Genomic DNA, 23203 nt, shown 5'->3' with positions numbered 1-23203 from the left:
ATATTCCACATGGGGGAGAAATGTGTTAAAGAATTAACTTTTTAAAAGTTATATTATATTGAAGTATTCAAACATTTCAAAACTGACAAAAAGTCTACAAAGAATTCATTATTTATTTCCAATTGTTTTGGTGACAAAAAGGTGGACAATTACAAAGAAAACATGTGGAAACTAGGGGAAAATGGCTTGTCATATTTTCTTGCTGAAAATGTCCAAATGCCTCCCATTTGACAAAGACAAAACACTAACTGAGCAGACACCATGATCAGCATGAGGATGCAGGACCTAACACCTGGTTCGCGTGGTATAATCCACCCTATACAGAACAGAATGACACAGACATTGCAGGTCAGTCTATAATCCAACTCTCATCTCTGGCATTCTGAGACAGTTTCAAATCGGCTTGGAAGAGAGCAGCAAAGCAATCTTCCTTGGCAGCGCTCTGTTGCTTTCATCACACAAACCCCTCAGCCCAGCATGAATTACATCCACATCCAGTCTGCCTACTGCTCCCTAGTCCACAGAGTGAAAGAGGAAAAAAGACATCCCTCACTTGTCTTTTTCTCCATAGCTCCTCTATATGGCCTTAAGGTTTGGATGACATGAATAATCAAGTTTAATCCTTAAGTCAGCCTCCAAATAAAAGTTTTTACACATGTTGTCATCTTTTAGACACGGTTTGGTATTATCAGAGGATGTACTATACCCTCAAAGTATGTAGACTATTAGAGAGATTACAGCTCAAAACAATCAGAGATAGTGTGCAGACACATCTTACATCAGCGCTAAGCTGACCAAAAGCTGCCTGCTGATATGAAAGAAGATGCATTTGCCCAGACTTTACCTGACTGTTACAATGGTCCTTGCTTTTGCTAAGCAAGCACTGCACGGCTATACTCCAGTAGGTTACTGTAAGTCCATATCACAGGATTTAGCCGGAGGCAGATTAGAAATGCAGTTTTTGTCTGTAGAGTCCCTTCATATTCCCTCCCAGCTATTTGCCCACCCGCCACACTAGACACCAGGAGCTAATTAGCAGGATGATGCTGCACTAATTGTGTTAATTTACAAGGTTTTAGTCAAAGAGATCCATGCTATGGCTCACATGGTTGTCAACTATCCAGGCTAATGATTAAGAAAAAATACAAAAGACAAAAAGCCAGAGCAGACAAATATGCCAGCCATACTGTGTAAGGAAATAAAAGTTCAGCACACTACAGTGACGGTGAAACAAATAACTAACATTAAAGAAAAAACAAAATACAATAAAATATCATCCATAAACCTGTATTCATTGTGCGAAAGTAAAAAATAAAGCATCTAACACTGACTCATTGACACAAGAATTAGTCACTTACTATGTTCTGGGCAGTTTTGTTAGATTTAACATAAGATAATTGCAATGTAGAAGTAAGTTTTTTATGTGGAAATGTAGTTTACTAGAACAGCACTCACCTAATGTGTATTTTACTCTATTACATGGCTTTTTACAAACTGTTCAATACTGCATATTTTTCCCAATCACAAGAAAAAAATTTTCCTTTCAAAACAAACAAAACAGCATTTAGGCAATCACAACTAGCACTGTGTTGTCTGCCAAAAAATTTCAGGCATTCGCAGCATGTACTGACACTGCAGTGCAAGTCTTAGGATAATGGATTTTGTAAAATAATTCTGTAAGGTTCATTAAAACTCATGTCACATTTTATCAATAAAAAGAAATGCTTGCAGATTATTGAGTGAGACACGTCTATTACTGTTAATCCTCTCTGAACAATGTGCCACTTTGGTCAATCAAAGAAGTGCTACTCACAAAATGTACTTGAGATCTCATCATCAGATATTTTATCAAATAGACACCATTCCAGACAATTATCTAAATACAGCACACTGGTAAAAACAGACTGAGAAAGACTTACACATTTTACACCGGAACTAACAGAATTTCTGTTAATATAAAAGCTCCATAGAGAATCAGAGGATCCAATAATGTTTCAGCTGTATTAAGTAATTTAAAGTTTAAGCATTACATGTGCAAAACTTTACAATAACATATTGAAAATGCCAGTTTGTGTTGGTATGTTAAAGAGTAAAAACAAATTGATATATCAAGTAGATGTCCCTTATAAAGCACAATTTTCAATCCGATTTAAATCGTTTGGTAAAAGCAGAGGTTATAATGCATCCACACACAAATGCTCATCTCCACACTAACACATACTGTACATTAGCATAATGATCTGGTACTTTGGTATTGTGGTAAAATGTCTTTTATTCCAGCTGCATAGATATTCACATAAAACATCCACGGGTTCCTTTGTTTTTCTTTGAAATGGCATAATTACAGAGCATGCTATTAGTGGAATGTTTTCAGATCGCCTCGGGGCTTGCGCTCAAATTTCACTTATCAGCCACCAACAAATAGGCCTTTGTTAGACCATTGTCTTTCACCATTCATAGATCTGGAAAAAAAAATCATCTGTGGTACATTTTAGATTATTGTTACATAAGAAATATATTTTTTGTTCAAATTATGTTGAGTTATTTGTGCCTACTATACACGTAGCCTCAGATTTGAACAGCCCCTTGCTAAAGGTGAGATGTATTTGAGGAAACACAAATTTGTCCAGCACAAGAATTGTCTCTGGGATTAAAACAATACACAATCTCCCTCTTCTTGAAGAAAAGAAGACTAGATGGAGCCGAAACACATTTGACATGTGATGCTATGGTGTTATGGTGTGCTATGGTGTTTAATTTCTGGTTCAGCGATCATCATTGATGAAACAGAGATGCTGACCTTTTTGGGAACTATTAATCTGGTAGCCTAGGCCATTTTTAAGCAAACAAGAGTGGGCCTCCACTCTGTCCATCCAATTTCCCAGCGCGTAAATTGGACTGCCGCTTGCACAATTCTCTATTCATTACCGTGCTGCTGAAAGGAAGCACAGAGGTGGCAGAGCGGTTTTCTTTTCCTTTTTCTATATATGTGCGTGAGTGTATGTGTGTGTGTGTTTAAGAGATAGAGAGGGAGAGAGAGAGAGAGCAAAATGCCTTCCAGGAGGATTCCCAAGCATACCGAGCTGGACTTTCCTTCGTCTTTTTTTTTGGTTTGGGGGAGGGGAAGGAGGGAAGGTTGAGGAAGAGGGGGAGGGAAGTGAAAGCTGTTGTAATTGAAACGTGGCCTAATCAGACTCATTACCATTTTAACCAATTTGCACCACCAAAGATGCCTATTAGGTAACTGTGTTTAATAAGCCGCTCTTTAGAAAACTAACTGTAATGAGCTCTTTAAAGTCAGACTTGAGCGTGATTATGCACTGGAAGTGTTTTGCAGAGCCAAAGCAGGCTGGTACATTTAGTCATGTACAATGTCATAATTAAGCTGCACAAACTCTACACTTCACACCACACAATAGTCCCAGCTGAGGCAGTAGACATGCTGAAAAGTATTTATAATTACTGATCATTACAACCCTGGGATTTTCATTGCTGGACGTAAACATAATTATGGGAGCTTTTGCTTTCATTCTGCACACACAGACTACTCTACTTGACAAGCGTGCAAATATTGCAGACAGACAGTAATTACATTTATAAATAAAAACAAGCTCATATTCATATTCAAATTCACTGGAGAAATTCTAAGTAGGGGTGGAGCAAAACATTCTAATACAATGTTAAAATGGTAATCGGTATGGCCAGAGTCCCATTTATCTCACATATCAACTTAAGACTATTTAAACTCAATTTAGAGCTCCATGTGGCAGTAATTCTAATCTTTAGATGGCAGGGTGCCATTTAACCCCTCATTTAGAACAGATATGGCTTTTTAGTCACTGTCTTTTCCAGGGCTACTGCCCATACATTTCAAAGACTGACCACCCATGGCAGCAAATTACTCAATCACTACAATATCAGAGTCCACCGATCCCAGTAGAGACTATACTAATCTGAATATAAAAGGCAGGATAAAAGTACAAGCTGAATTTTGCAGTATTCTAACTGTGTTCAAACAGTAGAGCAAATAACCTTTTTTTTTTTTTATCATAATACCCTTAATGCAGGAGGCAAAGTAAGTTGAAGAGTCCATTGTGACAGAGCTGTTATTAGCTTCCTGAAATTGTACTCACAAACCCTTTTACCCAAGTAAGTTTTTGTCTTCGATGCCACCTTTTGCATGTGACTTTGCCCTGACATCTGCACATGTGTGTGGCTGTCTGTGTATGTGTATGAGTTTTATTTTGCCCTAAGATAAAACTCACAGGCTCATGCGGCCAGACTGCATATCGCTCACCTTGTAATGTGACTCAGTAGCCATGCAGCCTACATGAAACTAAGCAGTCGAAGCACCTAGTGATTTTAATAGTGAAACTGCTGGACAGCAGTGGTTTTGGTTGCAGTTTCAAGTGCATGTTTATAAGCTCTTTAGGCACCTTGCATAGCGATTTTAACACATCTTAACACGTGTTTGCAAAGAATTAGACGCAGTCATTAACTAGAACACGTTTCTCTGTGTGTGCCAGAAAGTGACAGAATGGTGTTTCTTGCCCAGATCCCACCCTTTTGTGCTGGTGCACCAACTAACCAGTAGGAATTGCTAATGCAGCTTTCCCTCTCTGTCTTCCCACCCAAAAACACTGCCCACTGAGTTCTTTAAAGTTTATAACATAAAATGGAAGCACTGCTACATCGGATCAGCATAACTGAGCCACTGAACCCGCAAACTAAATAATTTAAACAATAAGTTAAACATAGTTAAAACATGAAACACATGTCATAGTCTACTTTCATATGTTTTATTCCAAAGTACATTCCTAAATCTAAAAATATAGAAATACATCAACTCACCAGGTTTTTCCTGTTTGTCTGACATAATTCTCACAGAATTATGTATTGTACTGTACATATAAGCCGAGAGCCAAAAAGTGACAAAACAAAGAAAACTTCATTCCTGACATTGCTAGTTTTACATGCAATACATGTTCTACAGACCCCCCCAACTTGGCTTTGTAGGTGTTAACGGTTTCCTTAACAATAGTTAATTCTTGGCTTAACTGGAAGGATCACATCACTAAACCTAGTGGTCACCACCTCTTGGCAATCATGTGCCATGCTGCCATGATAGACACTGACAGATATTGGTTTCACTTTTGAATAAAAGGACGCATCCTCACTGTTATTTACCTGCTACTCCCCAAACTTTATTAATTTACCAGCCATTTAACAGCAGCTTCTAACAGAATAAAAATCTTTTCTGGCAAAGTGCTATTGCTGATTTGATGACATCTGCAACATAATACAAAGATGTAAATGTTCCCACATGGAATCGTTATAATTCAAAACTTTTCATAATTTAACCCTACTAATCTCACATAATTGTAAAAATGTTGTCAAAGTGATTGAAAACACTTTGGAGTGCACATCAGAGTTGAGGATGAAAGCAAGCAATGCATAGAGAAAGTCCTGAAGCTGGTGCATGGGCATATTAAGAAATTATTCCACATGTGCAGCATTTTGGCTGCAGTAAATATAATACCCAATTTATATTAACGTGCAGCAAGTAATAATAATAATAATAGTAATTCTGATGATGATGCTTGCATATATGATGTTTAATTTTAAATTTTGTTTGCTTAATCAGAACCTAATATGGACCCCTCCAAGTCTTACTTACAAATCCATAGTTGGTTTATTAGCTGCAATAAGCAAAATTGTGCAAAAGATGGTCATACTTTGCAGTGCAATGTAGTTTTGTGTGATTTGCTAAACTTTGCAGTAATTCTTAATGAAGATACAGATTTTGAAAACTCCACTTATAAAACATGATTTTGTTGCATACACTGGATATTCACTGAACGTCCCAGGGGCTTGTGGGATGAGCTAATGATAAATTCCACTGGCTAGTGGGGAACATGTATTTCACATTTTCCCTGTAATGCAGTAAATTGTGAGGTGGAGAGATTCTTTGAGCTGTCATTTCTCTGTCTCAGTGATGCTCATTAAACCATGACTCTTCAGGGCAGGAGGCCCCCAAGGCTACAACTTCCATTACTACCCTAAGCTAAAGCTAAAAGCTATACTGTAACTAAATACACACATGCTAAACTAACAGCCTAACACACACTAGTAGAACTTGTACACTGAATAAAACTAATACAATTATAGGAGACAGGCTTCGTAGTGTTCTGCAGTGCATAATATTGATGAATACTCAAATGGCTTGTTAGTTAAAAGAACATTGAACTCAAGTAAAAACTTGTTTAACCATATAGCACATGTACAGTAGAGGCAGTGGTTTTGCAAGCCTCTATGAACATGGTTACCCTTCCTCTCAAGGGATCACTTACACACTTCAAAAGAGAGGAGAGGCAGATTGTGACCTTGCTACATGAAAGCTCATTGACCAAAAGCTACACACTAACATCTTTACTCCCCAAAGTCCTGTTACCCCAAGGAAACCTCCAATCAAAGAGGATCGGGCCAATGGGAAAAGTCGCAAAATGTAAAGCGTACTGTTCTGGATTTTCATCACATTTAGCACATCTTGATTTTTACTGTAATGGGACAGAGAACCAGTCATCTGATTTACAAACCAACAGACCAAACCCCATTGGAAATTAACAGATTATCTTGTTCACTGGTCCGATTCACAACTGTGATTACTTCACACTTCCGACCATTAGACTTTACAGCTGTGATAACGTGGTAAAGACAAGAAGGACATCACGTTGTAAAGCCATCCCATTGTTCACAGTGTGAGACACAAATCAGAATGAAAAGATAGATATTTTTTGACATACAGCTGCCCACACAACCAGTGGTCTCTCTTCAACCCATAATAACAAAATGGTGTTCTGCTTTAGGTTCCCAAGCTGTAACCTACAGCTTGCAACAAAAGATACACATTAAAACCAGGCAACAAAGAAAAATTGTTTTCACTATGACAGAAATTTCACAAATATCACCACACTGGCAATAAGATGTTCATAATAAAAAAAAACGAGGGCATACCTTATTGTTTTAATTTGCCTACGATCATATTACAGTGTGAAAAACTAATTTTGCTTATACAAAAATAGCTAGGGCTGTCCATTTAGTTTATCCTTTCCGACACATTAAAGCGATTAAAAGTTTAAATTGAACTCTAATTGAAAATCCCCGAAAAAAGGTTGTTTTCCTGTAACTGCTGCCAGCTTTTCGTTGAAGCATTCTGAAGCATTCTCTGGTATCGACTGCAAGTCTCAAAGAAGGTCACTTCTCCAACACAAGCCAGGCAAAAGGTGAAATGAGACAACTGAAGCAATCTTAGGTCAATATGAAATAGAAATTTCTCAGCTATACTGTAATAAAGTTACTGAAGTGAAGTAGTGAAGCCATAAAGGGGAACTTTTACAAGGAAAGAGCTGTCTAGAAGATTGGTTCGCCCACTGGCAAACAATGGCTTCTAAGAGCTAAGGTGGCATGGTCAGTCTAGTACCAAGGAGCTGAATTATGACATTCACTTTTAAAAGTAAGTTTAGTTTACAGTAAATGTAATATTACTTATTTTTATGTATAGTATGTGAAAAAACTATTGTTAAGAGAAAGTGTACAAAAAGAGTGTGATTGTGTTTATATAGTCTAAATGTACGAGGTTGTGAAAGAAGCAAAAATCAGGTTCATGCATTTTCTACTTGCTTGTTCCAACACTTTATTGCAGCTATGTGAAGCTCAGTTTTAATAATCTTATTAAAATTTTTTGTGTGTGCACTCTAAACACATGTGACATGTCATGGATATTCACTAAACAGACCTAAGACCAGCCTAGGAAGGTTTAGTGCAACTAAACTGCAAATGCAAATATGTTTTCTATGAGGATATGCTGACATTTAACAACATATATACAACATATACTGTATATATTTCAATGCAACATCCAGTTTGTGTAACTACAGCTCTCTTCAATGTTTTTAGGCTTGTGGTTAGGCATTTACAGTAGTTGTTTAAAGATAGAAAGATTGTTGTGTCACTTATTAGAGAACACATTAACACTGACCACACACACAGTGTTTATGTGCTTGCAAACCAAACCATGATCATTCTCTAACTTTAACCAAAGTGCTTTTCATGCATAAATGCAACCTCACAAAGGTCTCCAGTCAAACTCAGGTCTGTGGTATCACAGTCCTGTGCTAAATAGGTGCACCACTCTGCAAATTTTTGCTCCTTATTATAGCACGTGTTTTAGACATACAATGCATTGTATTTGAGCATAATCATACATTGATCTTAGAGTTTGCAGTTTAGTTGCATAGGAATGTAATCTTTAATTTCTGTAACTGTTGGAAAAGCTAACTGAATGAAAAAACTCGGAACTCTGTGATGAGTGAAGCATTCAGTGTGAAAACCTAATAACATTTTTGTTTTTGTTTTTACTACCCGCCAGGATCCAGCCTATATATAAGCATTTGATGAAGAGAAACATAAGCGATTATTGTATTATTATTGAGATTATTGTAATATTATTATGCAGAAAGTGAGTAACTGTTTTGATTAGGCCTTGCTGTGTAGGGTCTCCTATCAGTCCTGTAACTGACATTGATGACATTTTACAGCTTGTTCACAATCACAGGGATTTTGTTACAAACTTGATAAAAGCTGATGCAATTCATGGGATCTTTATTGTACAATAGTAAAAATGATAATGTTTACCATTGTACTACTTTCTGACTTCAATATGAAAATATAAGGAAATTAATACAACTATATTTTGTATTTAACATTTTGCATGTAATACCTGTTGAAATATAAAAAACAACATGAAAAATTTTTTTTTGCATCTTTACTGCTAGTGTGGCTCTGTTTAGTTCTTAAAAATACAATGTTTAGCTATAGTATTTTAATATGCATTTCTGCAGTTATTCAGTAAAACTCTGTTGTCCACATTCTTTCTTCCAGCTATGTGCTGAAAACTGCAAACAAGTTAACACAAAAAACATGGTCAAAAACTACTGTACTGTCCACAGTGTTTTACATCAGCTATTAATGTATAATAATATTGATTAACCAAATGCAAGAGATGATTGTGGTTGGTATTTGTACGCACATTAGTGTGAATATATAAGCATGTATGAAATATTAATTGTTCCAAACAATTGTCCTGTACAAATGGTTTTTACTGTTACACAGTGTATCCATATGCTTACTGCAGTCTGACAACATAACAACATCTATTCTTCTCAGTATTTTAATTTGTATAAAAGATAGGTGTGAATGAGAAGTGTCAGCATTTACCAAACGCAACTGTAAACCACTGTGAGGCTGTGAGTTTCAGTCTTCAAAGAGTTTGGTGCTTTGACAGAATTGAAGCAAGAAAGCAGTGCAATGGAAATTATTTGAGAGCATTCCTTAATAGATTATGAAATGAGGAAGGAAAAAAGGTTAATCTGTGGCAGAAAGCAATTGAGAAAAATAAATTAGATAATTAATATGAAGTGAGAGGTAGACATTTCAAATATTTTTATATTCTCTTTGTTCAGCAAACACCTTCTGGGTGTTATAAATCCATTTCTTGGGTAAGTCTGAAAGAAGTAAATTATACTACACAAAGCAAACATTATTATCAACAGAATAAACAGACACAAAACATTTACATCAACCTCAATATGCAGTTCTTTATGCGATTTAAAGCAATGATTGTTCTACACTGTGCTGCATTTGCATGTTCAGAGTTCAACCAATTAAAAACTAATTAATTAGACACAATTCTATTAAGAAACAAATCCCACTCATCAATATGCACAACCCAGGGTCACCCATTGCTCAAATGTGAATTGGATCTTTGCACCACATGTACTAGAGAATAGCACAATAGTGCAAGTGGATCTCACAATAAACAGTTTGGCACAGATATATCCGATGGAGCGTGAACTCATCAGTGCCGATAGATTTTACTTCCCTGGATAGAAGACAAGACAAAGAGGCGTCACTTGGACATACAGCTTTCTCTCAAATGGTCTCTATTAGGAAAAGGACAAAGTGTTTGATATCACAACTCACACATGCTCATATGTCACTACATATGTTACAGAATATAAATGATTATCTGCTCACGCTGTACTCCAACTTCAAATTTCTAATATTAATGAATTGTTTCATGCAAGTAATATTAATACATGTAATTATTTTAATTACTGTAAATCTTCTTCAGTCATGGTAATCAACATATAGCCATTCTGTAGATGTGAATCATTTACTTCGTTGCCACATACCACAAAAAACAGACGCAAAAAAAAAAATATTGCAGGAAGAACAAAAAGTTGAAAAAAGTAAAAAAGTAATCTTCTAAGTGCTGCATAGAAGTGCTTAAAAATACAAGGATAAACATCTTGAACAAAAAAATAACTTTTGTTCAGTAGTTCACATGGTAAAAGTGTGGATGAAGTCATATTGTGCGTTGAAATAAGTTTTCAAATTGCATTTACTTCTCATTGAACGTATTGCAACCCAAAGAAATTATTTTTTGTTACTCGTAATATAAGCCAGAAACAGTTTGTGAATTTTTTTTATTTTGTTTTATTTTCTTTGCCTTTACCTAGATTACCTAGATTACAATTAAAATTAAATCAAAAGTGTTATTTTGTGTGTTTTGTTAAGTAGTTAAATTGTCAGTTATTATTTTTATATGTAATTTGTCTACCTCAAAGACTAGTAAATTATTAGAAAATTGTGACTACTTTTATGTTGATATAACAGAAACGTATATATCAGAGGTAATTCATGGTGTACAACCCCAAGCTTTGATAAAATCTTTACACAAAGCTTGGTTGATTCTTAAACGTAAACTCGCTAAATTGTTTACCAGCTTTCTATTAAAACGAATGCTTTAAAGAGGAAAGTGGGCAAATGGCCTGCTGGCAGAAATATGCAAAAAAAAAAGTACTTCACAGTTTTTGCCTCTCTTACAGGTTATGTGCATATTGTTAACAAATCAGCCTCTGGCTAGTGAGAGATCCCTTGATGAATTGTGAACAGCCGACGGTGAATCGTCTTAGCATACTGGTCTACTTCGTACAAGGCACTTCGTACAGCCTTGTTCATTTGGGTATGCATGAAATAACGATATCCTACTGGGAGCATTCTGAGTTTCAAACACTTGGGGTCAACTACACAAGCAGATTCCACATGTGCAGCCTGTGGCCACTGAGGTCTGGAATCTACCTCCCTCCTGGCTGGGTGACGTTGCATGTTCTATTTCCAGACCGAGGGTTGAAGTGAGGCTGCAGGGAGTGTAACACTGACCTACATGACCTGTGGCCTAGAAAAGCTGCCTGAAGCTCTGCACGCTAAAAACTCTTTGCTACAGCCTTTCAAACAAAACCTTTACGCATAGCATGTGTCTTTTCATGCCAAATGATTTGCATCCTTTTTATTCACATCTTTGACTTGTTGTCAATGTATTCTGTGCTGTTGTGGAGCCTGATGCTCACTGTCTGAAGTCTCAAGTGGGAAGAAAGAAAGGAAGTTGAAAAGGCAAAACTGCTTTACTTTCAGGCCCAGTGTCCACAGGCCACATGTCTCCAGTCATCTGTCACTAGTTTACATACATACTATGACACTTCCTCTCTCTGTGGGAACCCGTTGTCACCACTTGGCCGCCAGCAGAGGCTGACTGGGTGCTAGATGGGTCTCCCCCAGGTACCTCTAGGGAGCCACATTAGGCCTTACTGACAGACTGACAGGAACATACAGACACACACAGGCAGGCACACACACATACAGTCCATCCCTCTCCCAAGCGCTCATTCCTCCTACAGTACGCCAGCTCACATGCTCCCAAGGCATGCCACACTTTGCATAAAGCAGTGACTTTGCTCTACATCAATTTTTTTCAGACACAAAATTATTTTTCACCCCTCTAGCCTCTCCATGCTACATGGAAGTTTTGAAATGAATAATGGAAACAACAGCGCTGAAGACTCATGGGATCCATTAAAAGATGTGGAAGAGGCAATGCAGTCAGCGTTTGGACTGCAGAAACATCCTGCTACAAGTAAAGGAACCTACTATTGTTCTGTACTGTATAGAAACACTAGTATAAACTGTGTCAACAATGACATGTTATGACATTTCACTTTAAATCAGGAGAGCTATAGAGAAACAAAAGCAACAATAAAGATATATCCCTAGTCTTTATTTCACCCTAGGAAAGAAATAATCTGTGGGCAAATTAACTTGACAGTGCTGTAAACACCAAGCTAAAAATGGCTCTGTGCTACATAGATGTAATACTAGATTGTCCACTGATGTAATACCTTTTTAAACAGAACATGAACCTTTGTTTATTGCGCACAGCATCCTACACAACAGAAAGGGACAAATGGCTTGATTTCCTTTGCTAAAGTGGGAGTTAAGCTAAATTGTGTTTAGTTTTACTCTGCAAAACGTTCATTTGGTATTACCACCTTCTTCCCCAGATACTTTGAGTGGAAGTGAGCGAGTGAGCATGGGGCAGTCCGCTGTAACAGCTATTTTAGACCATGCAAAGTCAAAACAACTCCCTGAGGTGATTTCCCGATAATGAACACAAAAGAAGTGTCAGCCCTCATAAAGCTCTGTGATGACGGTGAACTCTTGAGCGCTCATTTTTTGCACTCTTATTTTTCTCATTTAAATTAATCTAATTCCGTGTGGATTCTAAGAGGGATAGTCAAATAGGCCACACACACCAGACAAGACGTTCAGTGTCTATTCACTTACCATGCAAGTGAGACTCTGTTTGTTTAAAAAAAGACAAACAAAGGCATTATGAAATAAAATGAACCACTGTTTTTCATTCATTATCCACAGAATGAAAAGACAAACTTTTTGTTCACAGCCTCACGGGCTCAGCTCCCTTCCTAAAACCTGCAAATACATGTTATTTGAGGTTTATGGTGTAACCTTAACAACTTAATCAGCTGGCCACAATAAAACCAGTACATAACATTACCGGCTGTTCCTACATATCCAGTTGTTCTACCTCACTCCTGCGTAGGATGTTGTGGTCGCATCACAGTGCCACCACAGACACCCACTTCCTTGCCGCAACCTGACACCTTAAAACTCCACTGCAGTACCCCCCTCCCCTCCCTTCCCCCACCCTTACTTTCCCTCCACTCATCCTCATCCTACCCGCTCACCCCTCTCTCCACACGATCAAGCAAACCTTAACCCATCCTCTCCCATTTCTGGCACTCGGGGCTCCCGCTGCCAGCACCTGGCCCAGTGCCAACCTGTGAACCACCTGACTCTATGGAGGATGAATGAATGACTGAGAACTCTGAGAACATCGCTGACAGCTCACATCTGATTATTTTTTTAGTTAATTGTCTCAAACAGCTGTTTGAGGCGATGTGCATCTGATGCGATAAATGGTAGAATGAAGTTTAGTTAAAAGATGAACTTATATGTTTAAAGTAAATCTATGAATGCTGTTTAATATAAATATCAAAGTGAATGCAGACATGAATTCCAATACATACAGCCCATATTATATTATCAAAAAATCAAATGGTTATGATACACTGTATCTGCACTGCTCAAATCTGTTTTCCTACAGACGCATGTCTTGTTAAAATTTAGAACAAGCTAAATTTTTGTGGGATCACAGTCTTGCTGTTACCATAACTGAGGGGTTATACTGATTAAGAGAGGTCAGCATCAAGGAAAAAATAAGGATTTGCATTAGAAAGGAAGGCATGTCAAAGATGTAGTACTTAAAATAACCTATAATAAAAGAGACACATTATGTTGTGAAAGGATTTGAAAAAGTACTTAAAGGTTTTCTAGCTGCACAGGTTTTCAGTCTAGCTAGAATAGCGGCCTCGATTACAAGATTAGTCAGACACTGTTTTGTGAGAACACAAGAGGAATTTCAATACAGCAAAATATTGAGTTTTCTCTTATCCTCTTGTGAAAGGCTTGCTGCTCTCTCACAATACAAAACTCCCCAACAGCATGCAATAATAAAAACACCTTGGAAGAAGGACAGGAAAAAACACCTCTCTTCACCAAGGTTATTCAATGATAAGCAACAGCACTCAGGCATACAATGACGACTCAAAGTGCCAGCTATTTTCAAAAGTCATGGAATTGTAGATTTTGTTAATCATAGTCCTTGTGGGTTGGAAATTCGCTGTCTTAGAGTAACAGTAAATAACCTGGACAAAGAAATATAATTTAAATATAAAAAAGCAGATTCATTGTTAGCGACATAATGTATGATTTCCTGTAGATGTCTAACACGTTCATGCTGTTGTCTATCGCCTCTCCATTCAGACCTTGCTCATAAAGCAACCTACCCATTCCATTCTCAACCACCAAATACAATGTAATGAATCATTTTGAGGGGATGCAATGAAGGCTACATTAACAAGACATGAAAAATTATTTTTTTTGCAAGTTATCCATAAACTACAGCCACACAAATTTCTAGGCATTGTCTATCTTTGCTGAACCAAAGAAAATAACATCTCCAATCTGGCCACTAAAAAAAAAAAAAAAGTCAAGAATTTTGCTTGTCTAATTAAAATGTAAACAGTGTAATGAGGACATCAGTGATTTAGGCAAACGTCTCTCTGGTAGCCACTGGGGGTATGATAATTACAGAGGCAAATCTATGAATGCACATGAATCTCCTACAAGTCCAGATTAAAAGCCTTGGTGCTAAACCTAGTTTAGTACACCTGGGGACTGTCTATTCTAGCCAGTCCCCAACAGGCTCAGAGCTGCCTCGTCTCCTTAAGTGCACAGACACATCATGTGAAGGAGATGAAACAAAGCCACTGTTTCAGTGTGTTGGAAATAAGAGCAAGGAGTTTAAGGCAACAAATGTTATACTTGGTGAAATAATATGGCTACAGTTTAGCTTGAATAAACCAGCTCAACAATTTGACTTATGAACATGTTTCTCTAATAATGACTGAGTGACCTTTCGAACTTCATAAGCACATTAGACATTATGGTATGGATCATAATAACATAATAGGATGTGTAAATGACAAGTTTCTCTAAAGGGATTTAGAACAAGAACAAGACATGGTGTCCTCCTTCATGCTGGTTCTTGAAAAAAAAAAACATGCACAAAGAAAAAGAGACCGGCAGACCAACCAACCACACACAGACACACACACACACACGCACACACACACACAGACACACACACACACACAGTAGAGTATAAACAGACACACACTATCACATTTCTGCGTGTAATACTTAAAAAATAAGAACACAATATATGGTATAAATAAACTGCAGAAAATAAATAAATAAAATAAATTGCAGGCTGCAACTGAAACACTACAACTCTAAATATCTACTATGTGCTATATTGTGCAGCCTCTGTGGTTTTATCCATTAGAATCTGTTAAACTAAATTAAACTGTATTTTGTCTGAGTTAGAAGAAGAAAAACATGACAATCCAGTAGCTAGGAGACATATGAAGGCTAAGAACAAGCAGCCAATGGTAGACACATGCATTTTAGAAAATGTCTATGCCATATGCTGTCACTCAGAGGGGAAAAAAAAACGTCTGAGCAGACAGTCGCTGTGTCTAAATGAGATGGTAGGAGGAGGAGGTGGAGGAAGAGGAGGAGGAGGGGAGAGAAAGGGAGGATGTCAAGGATTCGTGGTCCTTCATCTTTGCAGTAGAGCAAACACATCCCTCAGTATACAACAGACAGCTGCCTCCACTTTCTAATGCAGCCCAACTTAGATCACTGCAAGAATTGTCAGTGTAGAGAGAAACACGCAAAGATAACATAGCAATCTGCCATGAGGGAAACGACAGAGATGTGGATACAAGAAAAGGAGGCGGACAGAGGAAGACAGAATGAGTAGGGAGGGAGGGAGGAACATGCTGAATACTTTAGAAGAAAGACTGGGGATTTTTGTCACTTTTGCTCGAGTCTGACTCCATTGGGGACTCCTTCGCTTTATGTATGAAAAACAGAAATAATGCCACTTAACATATTTGCTTAAAGATAACAATTCTGCATAGATCTTGGGCAATATAGTCAAAGGACTGAAGAAGATGAATCCATCTGTAAAGATGAACATTTCATCAATTTACAACAGCCTTATAAATATCCCAGGGAGTGTTTAGACAGAGTTGGTTTAAGGCATCCACAAGCCGGCTTTAATTGTCATCATTAGTGCACACAGTGTGTCAGTCCTGTCACTGCTTCCCTATAGTAATATTTTGTCATGCTGACAATTTTTGCTATATTTGCTAATAGTGCTACAGACTTCATAATATAGACAAACCTTTAAAGTAGTATTCTTAAAAATAATAAAGTGATAAAATGTATGCTGTAATACATTAGTCAAAACTGCTGAAAACACAAACACTAAATTTTTGTCTTTGTTCATGTGTTAAGGTTAGTATGTTCAAAATATCAATCTCAGCTTCTTAAGGTGCATTTTTTCTAAAAAAAAAAACCCAAGATTTATAAAATGCATTGCCAGTGTAAGAAGACTAAGTAGACCAAGAATATTCAATATAACTGGGAAATGTGTGTATGCAATTAACTTTCGAGTACTTCACGCAACTTCTTGTATTATTATTTACAGTCACTCTTAGCGTGAACATGTGTGACACTGTAAATAGGGTGATAAAAGCAGGTACAGCAGCATAAGAGATTTCTGTCAAACAACAAGTCAGACTGCTATCATTAGTGCTACCGTATCAGAAATAAACAGAGCTGTCAGCTTCTTTCCATGCACACCAGAGGTGCTTGGGGTTAAGTAAGGACCTGCAAGAATCATCTAACACACTGCAGGAGCTCAGACATGGAACACTTCCAGCACTTTAACTAAAAACATATCCTCAGGTAGTACTGTACTTATAATTCTGGATAATTATGATGGAAAAATTGAGAGAATGGTTTGATAAATGCATAGTTTTTTTTTTTTTTTTTTTTATTCTGTGCAGATGCCCTGCAGGTTATCAAGATAAACTTACTATTACAATGTTCATTATGTTCATACAAACATCAACCAAATAAAACTCAGATCATCAAACATTGATGAAACAACATCATAAAAATACATGCATTATTTTGTTTTTTTATATATTGTATTGTGCATATCCAAATATGAAATTGTGAAATTAAAGCAAATATATAGAACATCTCAGTGTTAGATGTGTAAAAGCTTTGAATACGGAGTGAAATTTAATGTATTTCTCTAAACACCGTGTTCAGTGTCCATATCTGAGCGTCTCAAATCCAAATTCTTTTGTAGCAAAAATACACACCACATATGCACTGGGGGAAGGGTGTCTAAATATGAAAAACATAAAAATCTGACCAGCAAATTTAATACCCACTTTACAAAAACACATTACAACCAAACACTCAAACATAATGAATGTGGTAGTAATGTAAATTTTTTTTTTCAAATGAGTGACAGATGCTGCAATGCTGTTATTTTTGAAGAGGAATGAAAACATACTTCAGCTCACTGCTGATGATGTTAATTTCCTCTCAAAGCAAAACATGCAAATGAAATGTGTGAACACAATTAAGTAAATTGTTCTATGGAGGTGGAAAAGGTTCACTTAGGACAAAGTGTTTGCAAAAAAGAGACAGCACACAACTTGTTACTTCTCCTGACTTTGTGTCCACGCTCAGATCCATTCATTGGCTTGTCACAAACCATTTCCACTGGAACATGAATAACGGCTATTTCTGACACAGCATTTGAACTAATTTGTGAGCAAATCTGATTAAGTTTCACCACTGAAATGTTAGAGCGTGTGAGTAGTACGTAAAGAAAACACATAACTTTCTTAATTAAACTTAAATTAAGCTTGTGTATGTTTTCCTCAAAGTTTTCCTATATCGCATAGTGTTTGACAGACGCTTTAATGCAATATTGTCAACATATTATGACATTGCTGTAATACTAGTATTTTTTTGTACTACTTACTCTCTACACATCATTAATTTTCAATAAAGCTAAAAGATACTTTTATTTATTTACTTTTTCAAAAGCTCATGAGTTAAATCAAACTTTGTAAAACAATAGGCCTTTTGGTATGGAAATGTCATCTATAAATTAATTTAGTGGTACATTTTTAGTTTATAATTAAAATATGTCAAAAGCAGATTCAACACACACACACACAAACACAGGCACACACACACACACACAGACACACTGATTAAAATAAGGGGTTTCAAAATTTGAAACCCAAAATTCCCCATCCATCGTATTAACTGTATTGAGCAATACAATAATATTGTTAGATATGTGCATGCACAAATATGAAAACAGTGCAATGAAAAAGAGAAAGTTAAACTGCACATAAAGAATATTAGAAACCAAAACAAATTAAAATTCAGCCATTTTTCTACCTTCATCAGACACTTTGAACCCAATTGATAATCCCAGTGGTATGAAATGAATCCCACAAGGTGCTCTTCTCCCTGCACTATTGTGTTTAAATTGCTATAATCTGATTTAAGTAAACTTGAAGATGAACAACACATTCACAAAGAAAAAAAAACATTGCTGCGATAACAGCCTCTTTTCAAACATGCAAATATGAAATAATAATAATAATTATTATTATAATAACAACAGTGAAGGTAATTACAAAATTAACATACCATAAATACTGGTGCTAGTGATCATGTCTTCAAGCCTAAAAACAAGAGGAGAGGGAAAACAGCAGAATCGGAATTTTCACGAAGAGGAATTCCAAAGGTTGCTTCTCATTACAGGCACTTTTCCCTCAGCTATCGGATTTCACAACTTTAAAACGCATGGTCCCTTGGTTTTCATTTAGGCCGTGGAATTAGGAGCAACGCAGACCGAGTAAAACGGGACGTGCGAGTCATACGCGATGTAAAAAGCCCTGGACGAGGACGCGAAAAAGCCACACGAGCACGACTGGTGCCTGTCACTTCTTTCGCGAGTTGAAACAAGAAAATCGGAAGCATGTGGGAGAGTGAAGATGACATAAAACACACATTCTTCATGCCGCCCATTAGAGGAAGAGGCTAAACCAGCGTGATGCCCCCCTCCCCTCCCCTCCCTTTACTTTTAGTTGTCCCACTAAGAGCGCAATGACAACCCATCCATTAACCTCCCGCCCGCCGTTATCGCGGCAAGTTTTATTCAGGCTGACATGCAAAAACTTCTCATTGTGGGAAAGTTATTGCGGAGACTGGCTCCAGCCGTGTACGTAACCACGTCCTCAAAGCGCGAAGAGTTAACCGTGATTTGCGACGAGTGTCTCTAACGCCACAACTTCAAAGCTCGTATTTTGTCTTTTCCTAACCCGTGTCAAGTCCTCTGGCTGTGGACGACCCTACACGACTGGCCACAGACTGCGCAGCAGTTCTGTGATGCGCGACACGGTCTCTCAGCGAGCGTCTACGCGTCCAGGACTGCTCCGTTTCTCTTTTTAATTGTTAACGCCGCTGATAGAGAGGATAGCGCTTACCTGTGGAGGTGACAGGGCAGCGTCAGGCTTCACAGAACCATCGATCCAGAGAGGGCGCAGACGAATAGCTCGCTGGGGTTAAGCGCGGCTGCTCGCCATTTGAAACCATTCCAAGTTAGTGAGGGGAAGACTGACCACAGCCTCTGCCATGTTGGAATTCCAAACCCTGGACAGCTGCTCCTCTGACTGAAGGCAGCACGCTGCGCACTGCGCATGTTCTCTGCGGTGGGAGCCAAATTCAAAGAGGGTCCACTTTAATGGGAGGCAGTTCATAAGCAGACCTTAATGACAACACTATGATGTGCATAACGTGATGTATTAACAGGCTACTGACCTGTACCACAGTTTATAGCTGCTGATCGATTCATCGTTATTGTGAGAATGAGATGAGAATGATCTCTGTGGAGCAGTACTGTGTTTTTAACAAAATATACAGCATTTTTACATGGGGTTGTTCTTAATTTCATCCCATTGCTGGTTTAAGGTGTATATTTATTTGAAGTAATAGAACGTCTGACATAAGGTGTGAAAATAACCCTCTTTGCTTTCGTGCAGAGAGTTTAAAGGGTCTGTCTGTCCACAAAATATAAGGCTGCAGTTATCTGGTGGCAAGTTTAATTTAGCATAATATTGGTGATCACAGTCCCTCAAGATAAACTGACATTTAATGTGTTAATCAGTGATTTGTATGAGTCATATTAGGCATATTTTGTTACTTTTAGAGAGAGCAAACTGGCTGTTTCTCCGTTTCTAGATTTTATGCTAAGCTTTAATCACAGCTGATTTATCAGTCTTCTCATCTAAGTCTCCCAAACTGTCAAACATTGAGATAAAACATAAATGAAACATAGCCTGCTCTTGCAAATTATTCTCCAGCCTCTATTATCTGTACATGGCCCTGAAAGATGTCAGCTCCTTTGGGGGGGGGTATTTCAGGAAGACCCTGGTGAGACACATGATATGAGGATTGGCACGAAAAGTCCCATAATGTCCTCTCATATCCATAGCCAAGGCCCTATGAGTGATACATTGATTCAGCCTTCACTACTCTCTTGATGGCAACATGCTAATTTCAACTGCACATGCTCTTTGGAGAAATCCAAGGCAGGACATGAAGCAGCCACTCAGCTGCTCTGGACACTGACACTTTAAGCTCATATACACCAGTGTCAGTCATTACTGCGGTTGGAAGCAGATTGTTTCTTTCTTTTCATCTCTGTAATTATTTTAAGTGTAGTGTACATTCTAGATTAGAAATTAAACCAAAGAACACTAACTTAGAATAAACGACATGCATAAACTCTAATCATAAAAAATTTGAAACCAAATCATTTGCGTATTTTGTCACAACTATCCAAGATTCAAACTTGTGAACAGTGTAAAGGTAGAGAAAGTTGTCATAAACACTGAATGCGTACATGCTGATGCATGAATTTGATGTCAATTTGAGAATATACCAGCGCTCATCAGATAATTTTCTAGCCAGCTGAATAATTCCCTGCTAATACTCAGCTGACTTGACCAGAAGTGAGTGTCCATGTTCGTACGAACAGCCTGTGAAAACCTTTGTGTGCTGTGGAGGTCATGGTGAAAACAACAGCAGTGCATTTCCAGGTGTAGCCACGTCCATTGTCTCCTTCCTCATATGGGCATGTTCAGTCTGTGCCTTTGTCCTTGTGTCAGCAGGCAGGACACTCTAAATTATTTTGCTCAGCTGCCTCCCTGAACTCTTGCTACAGCACGTCAATACACACATCATGCAGACACCCACACATACAGCTACAGGGATCACAGTTCATATCCATCACACACTTGAATCCTCCTTGACACAGATGGAAACCTTACAAAGAAATAAGTTAGCCAGTCCCTAACATTTCAGAGAATGGATTTTGTTAATGAGTGTATCAAAAACTTAATAGTACGTCAGACAACGTTTTAAACTCTCTCCAAACTCTCTCTAAGGAAGCATATCAGTTTCGTAGAAGACATAGAAGACAGACAGGTTATAGTAATAAAAAGTGTCACACCTGTAATATGAAAACACTCATTGATAAAATAAAAAATACATGAATATATGGCTGACAGCATTTTCCTGCCACGCACATACATACCCAAGATAATGTGCATTTTGACAGGAATGAGGCTGTGGGGGGGTAACATGACATGTGATGGACTGATTTTTAACCTTCTGGCTATACAGACTCTTATGCCAAATGGGATCACTTCAACTGTGTTACCGGACATTTATTGTATCTGCCAATAAGGAACGGCTTCAGAGAAACCAGCTGCATTGTGTCATTTTTCACAAGAATAGACATTTTCATGCAACAAAGGATTTTTTTTTGTCCCCTGCTGGTGGTTTGTAGAATTATTGACTTATCTTTACAGTGATCGTTGTTTAACATTGTGTAATAATAGCTGCACCCTGCGTGAATCTTTTTCAAAATAAAAACATTCCACAAAAGTAAATTCCACTGGCATAGAAAAGTAATGATTCCTCTTCTTCAATATGTGTTTATATTTTACAAATTTACTAAATCCCATTTGTGGCTTTTTATGGAGTAATGCTGTAAACAGCATAATCTGCCAAGATGCTGTACAGGATCACTGGGCTATCACAACCAATGATTCTAATCACAAATAGAGATCTTCAAGCTTAAGACACTGTAGTCTAGCCGCGGTGATCAAACAATACAAAAGCAGCAAGTATTACGGAGAGTAAAATGTGCAAAAAGGGAAATATTAGAGGCTTGATTTCCCACATTATTTCAAGATGTGTATCCAAGTCCCCGTATAGACTGGAGCTGAAATCCTAATAGGGACAAGCTTGAAGTGAATAGAGCCCACAGAGGATAAGCTACTAAATCTTGCAATAAAAGCAATGTGATTTACAGTAAATTCCACATGGCTGACAGTGCCACAGCTGAGGGCATAAACACTGCGCTCAGTGCTGTGCCTCAGTTCTGTCTGCTGTGAACTACAATCACACAGGCATGCTGCTCAGCAGCAGTGACTTTGATAAATTACCAGGAAGTCTAACTGTTGGCTAAAAACTAGAACTTGTTCAGTTGCAATTCTGCATTTGTCCCGCTTTAATGTATATGGAAGTGGCTTTAGCAGTAATCTGTCAGTGATTGATTAGGTGTGGCCAAATCCCCTCTCTGTTCTCCTCCACCGGCTCACTGTTCAACCACAGCAGTGTATTTACAGGAAGAGGGTTGTATTAGGGAAAAGGCGGCCTTATTTACCTGCAACATAAACATAGTTAGGTCCATTTGGGTGACTGTACACCCAGGATGACCACAAGGAAAACAAGAAACAAGAAGTGACATTTTCTTGTTGGGAATAAGAAATCACATCTTAAGCTGACATCCATGTCTGTAAGAACAGAAATCTGCCCTAATATCTCCTGCAACACAATCCCCCTTTATCCTCTGATGGAAAACAGAAATATAACAAACATGTATGTAATTATTTAAACATATTTATTTTGTATGTGACACTGGAGGTTGCAAAAGCAATTTAGACAGGTTGCCGGGTATTGATCACACTTACCAACAGATCCATTTTAATTAAATATTAAGGGAGTGCTGCATTGATAGAAACTGAGCAGCAACTGTTTCTTGTTTTTTATTTTGCCATTATTTAAAAAAGATCTACAAGCTAAACAACAACAACAACTAAAAAATAAGACATGCTTTAATAACACTTACATGTAATTATAC

General features: G+C 37.7%; 1 protein-coding gene across 4 annotated transcripts in view; it reads right to left on the bottom strand.

The window, feature by feature from the left end:
• Positions 1 to 19816, bottom strand: part of fign (fidgetin) — a 37699-nt gene extending 17883 nt beyond the window's left edge. Inside the window, exons 1-2 of one of the 4 annotated variants that reach the window (XR_010915216.1) lie at positions 19479 to 19816; positions 18640 to 18674 (exon numbers count right to left, since the gene is read on the bottom strand). Coding sequence is in view for 1 of the 4 variants with exons in the window: in XM_067516559.1 (XP_067372660.1) it covers positions 18640 to 18664 (25 nt within the window). In the remaining 3 variants the exon portion in view is untranslated. The remainder of the gene's footprint in view (positions 1 to 18639; positions 18675 to 19478) is intronic. The other 3 variants (XM_067516559.1, XR_010915217.1, XM_067516560.1) reach the window with 3 other exon arrangements.
• Between the last annotated feature and the right edge of the window lie 3387 nt (positions 19817 to 23203).

This window comes from Channa argus, chromosome 9 (assembly GCF_033026475.1).
Source record: "Channa argus isolate prfri chromosome 9, Channa argus male v1.0, whole genome shotgun sequence".
Lineage (NCBI taxonomy): Eukaryota > Metazoa > Chordata > Actinopteri > Anabantiformes > Channidae > Channa > Channa argus.
The sequence above is the reverse complement of the archived record's forward strand: the minus strand, read 5'-3'. Positions and strand labels throughout refer to the sequence as shown.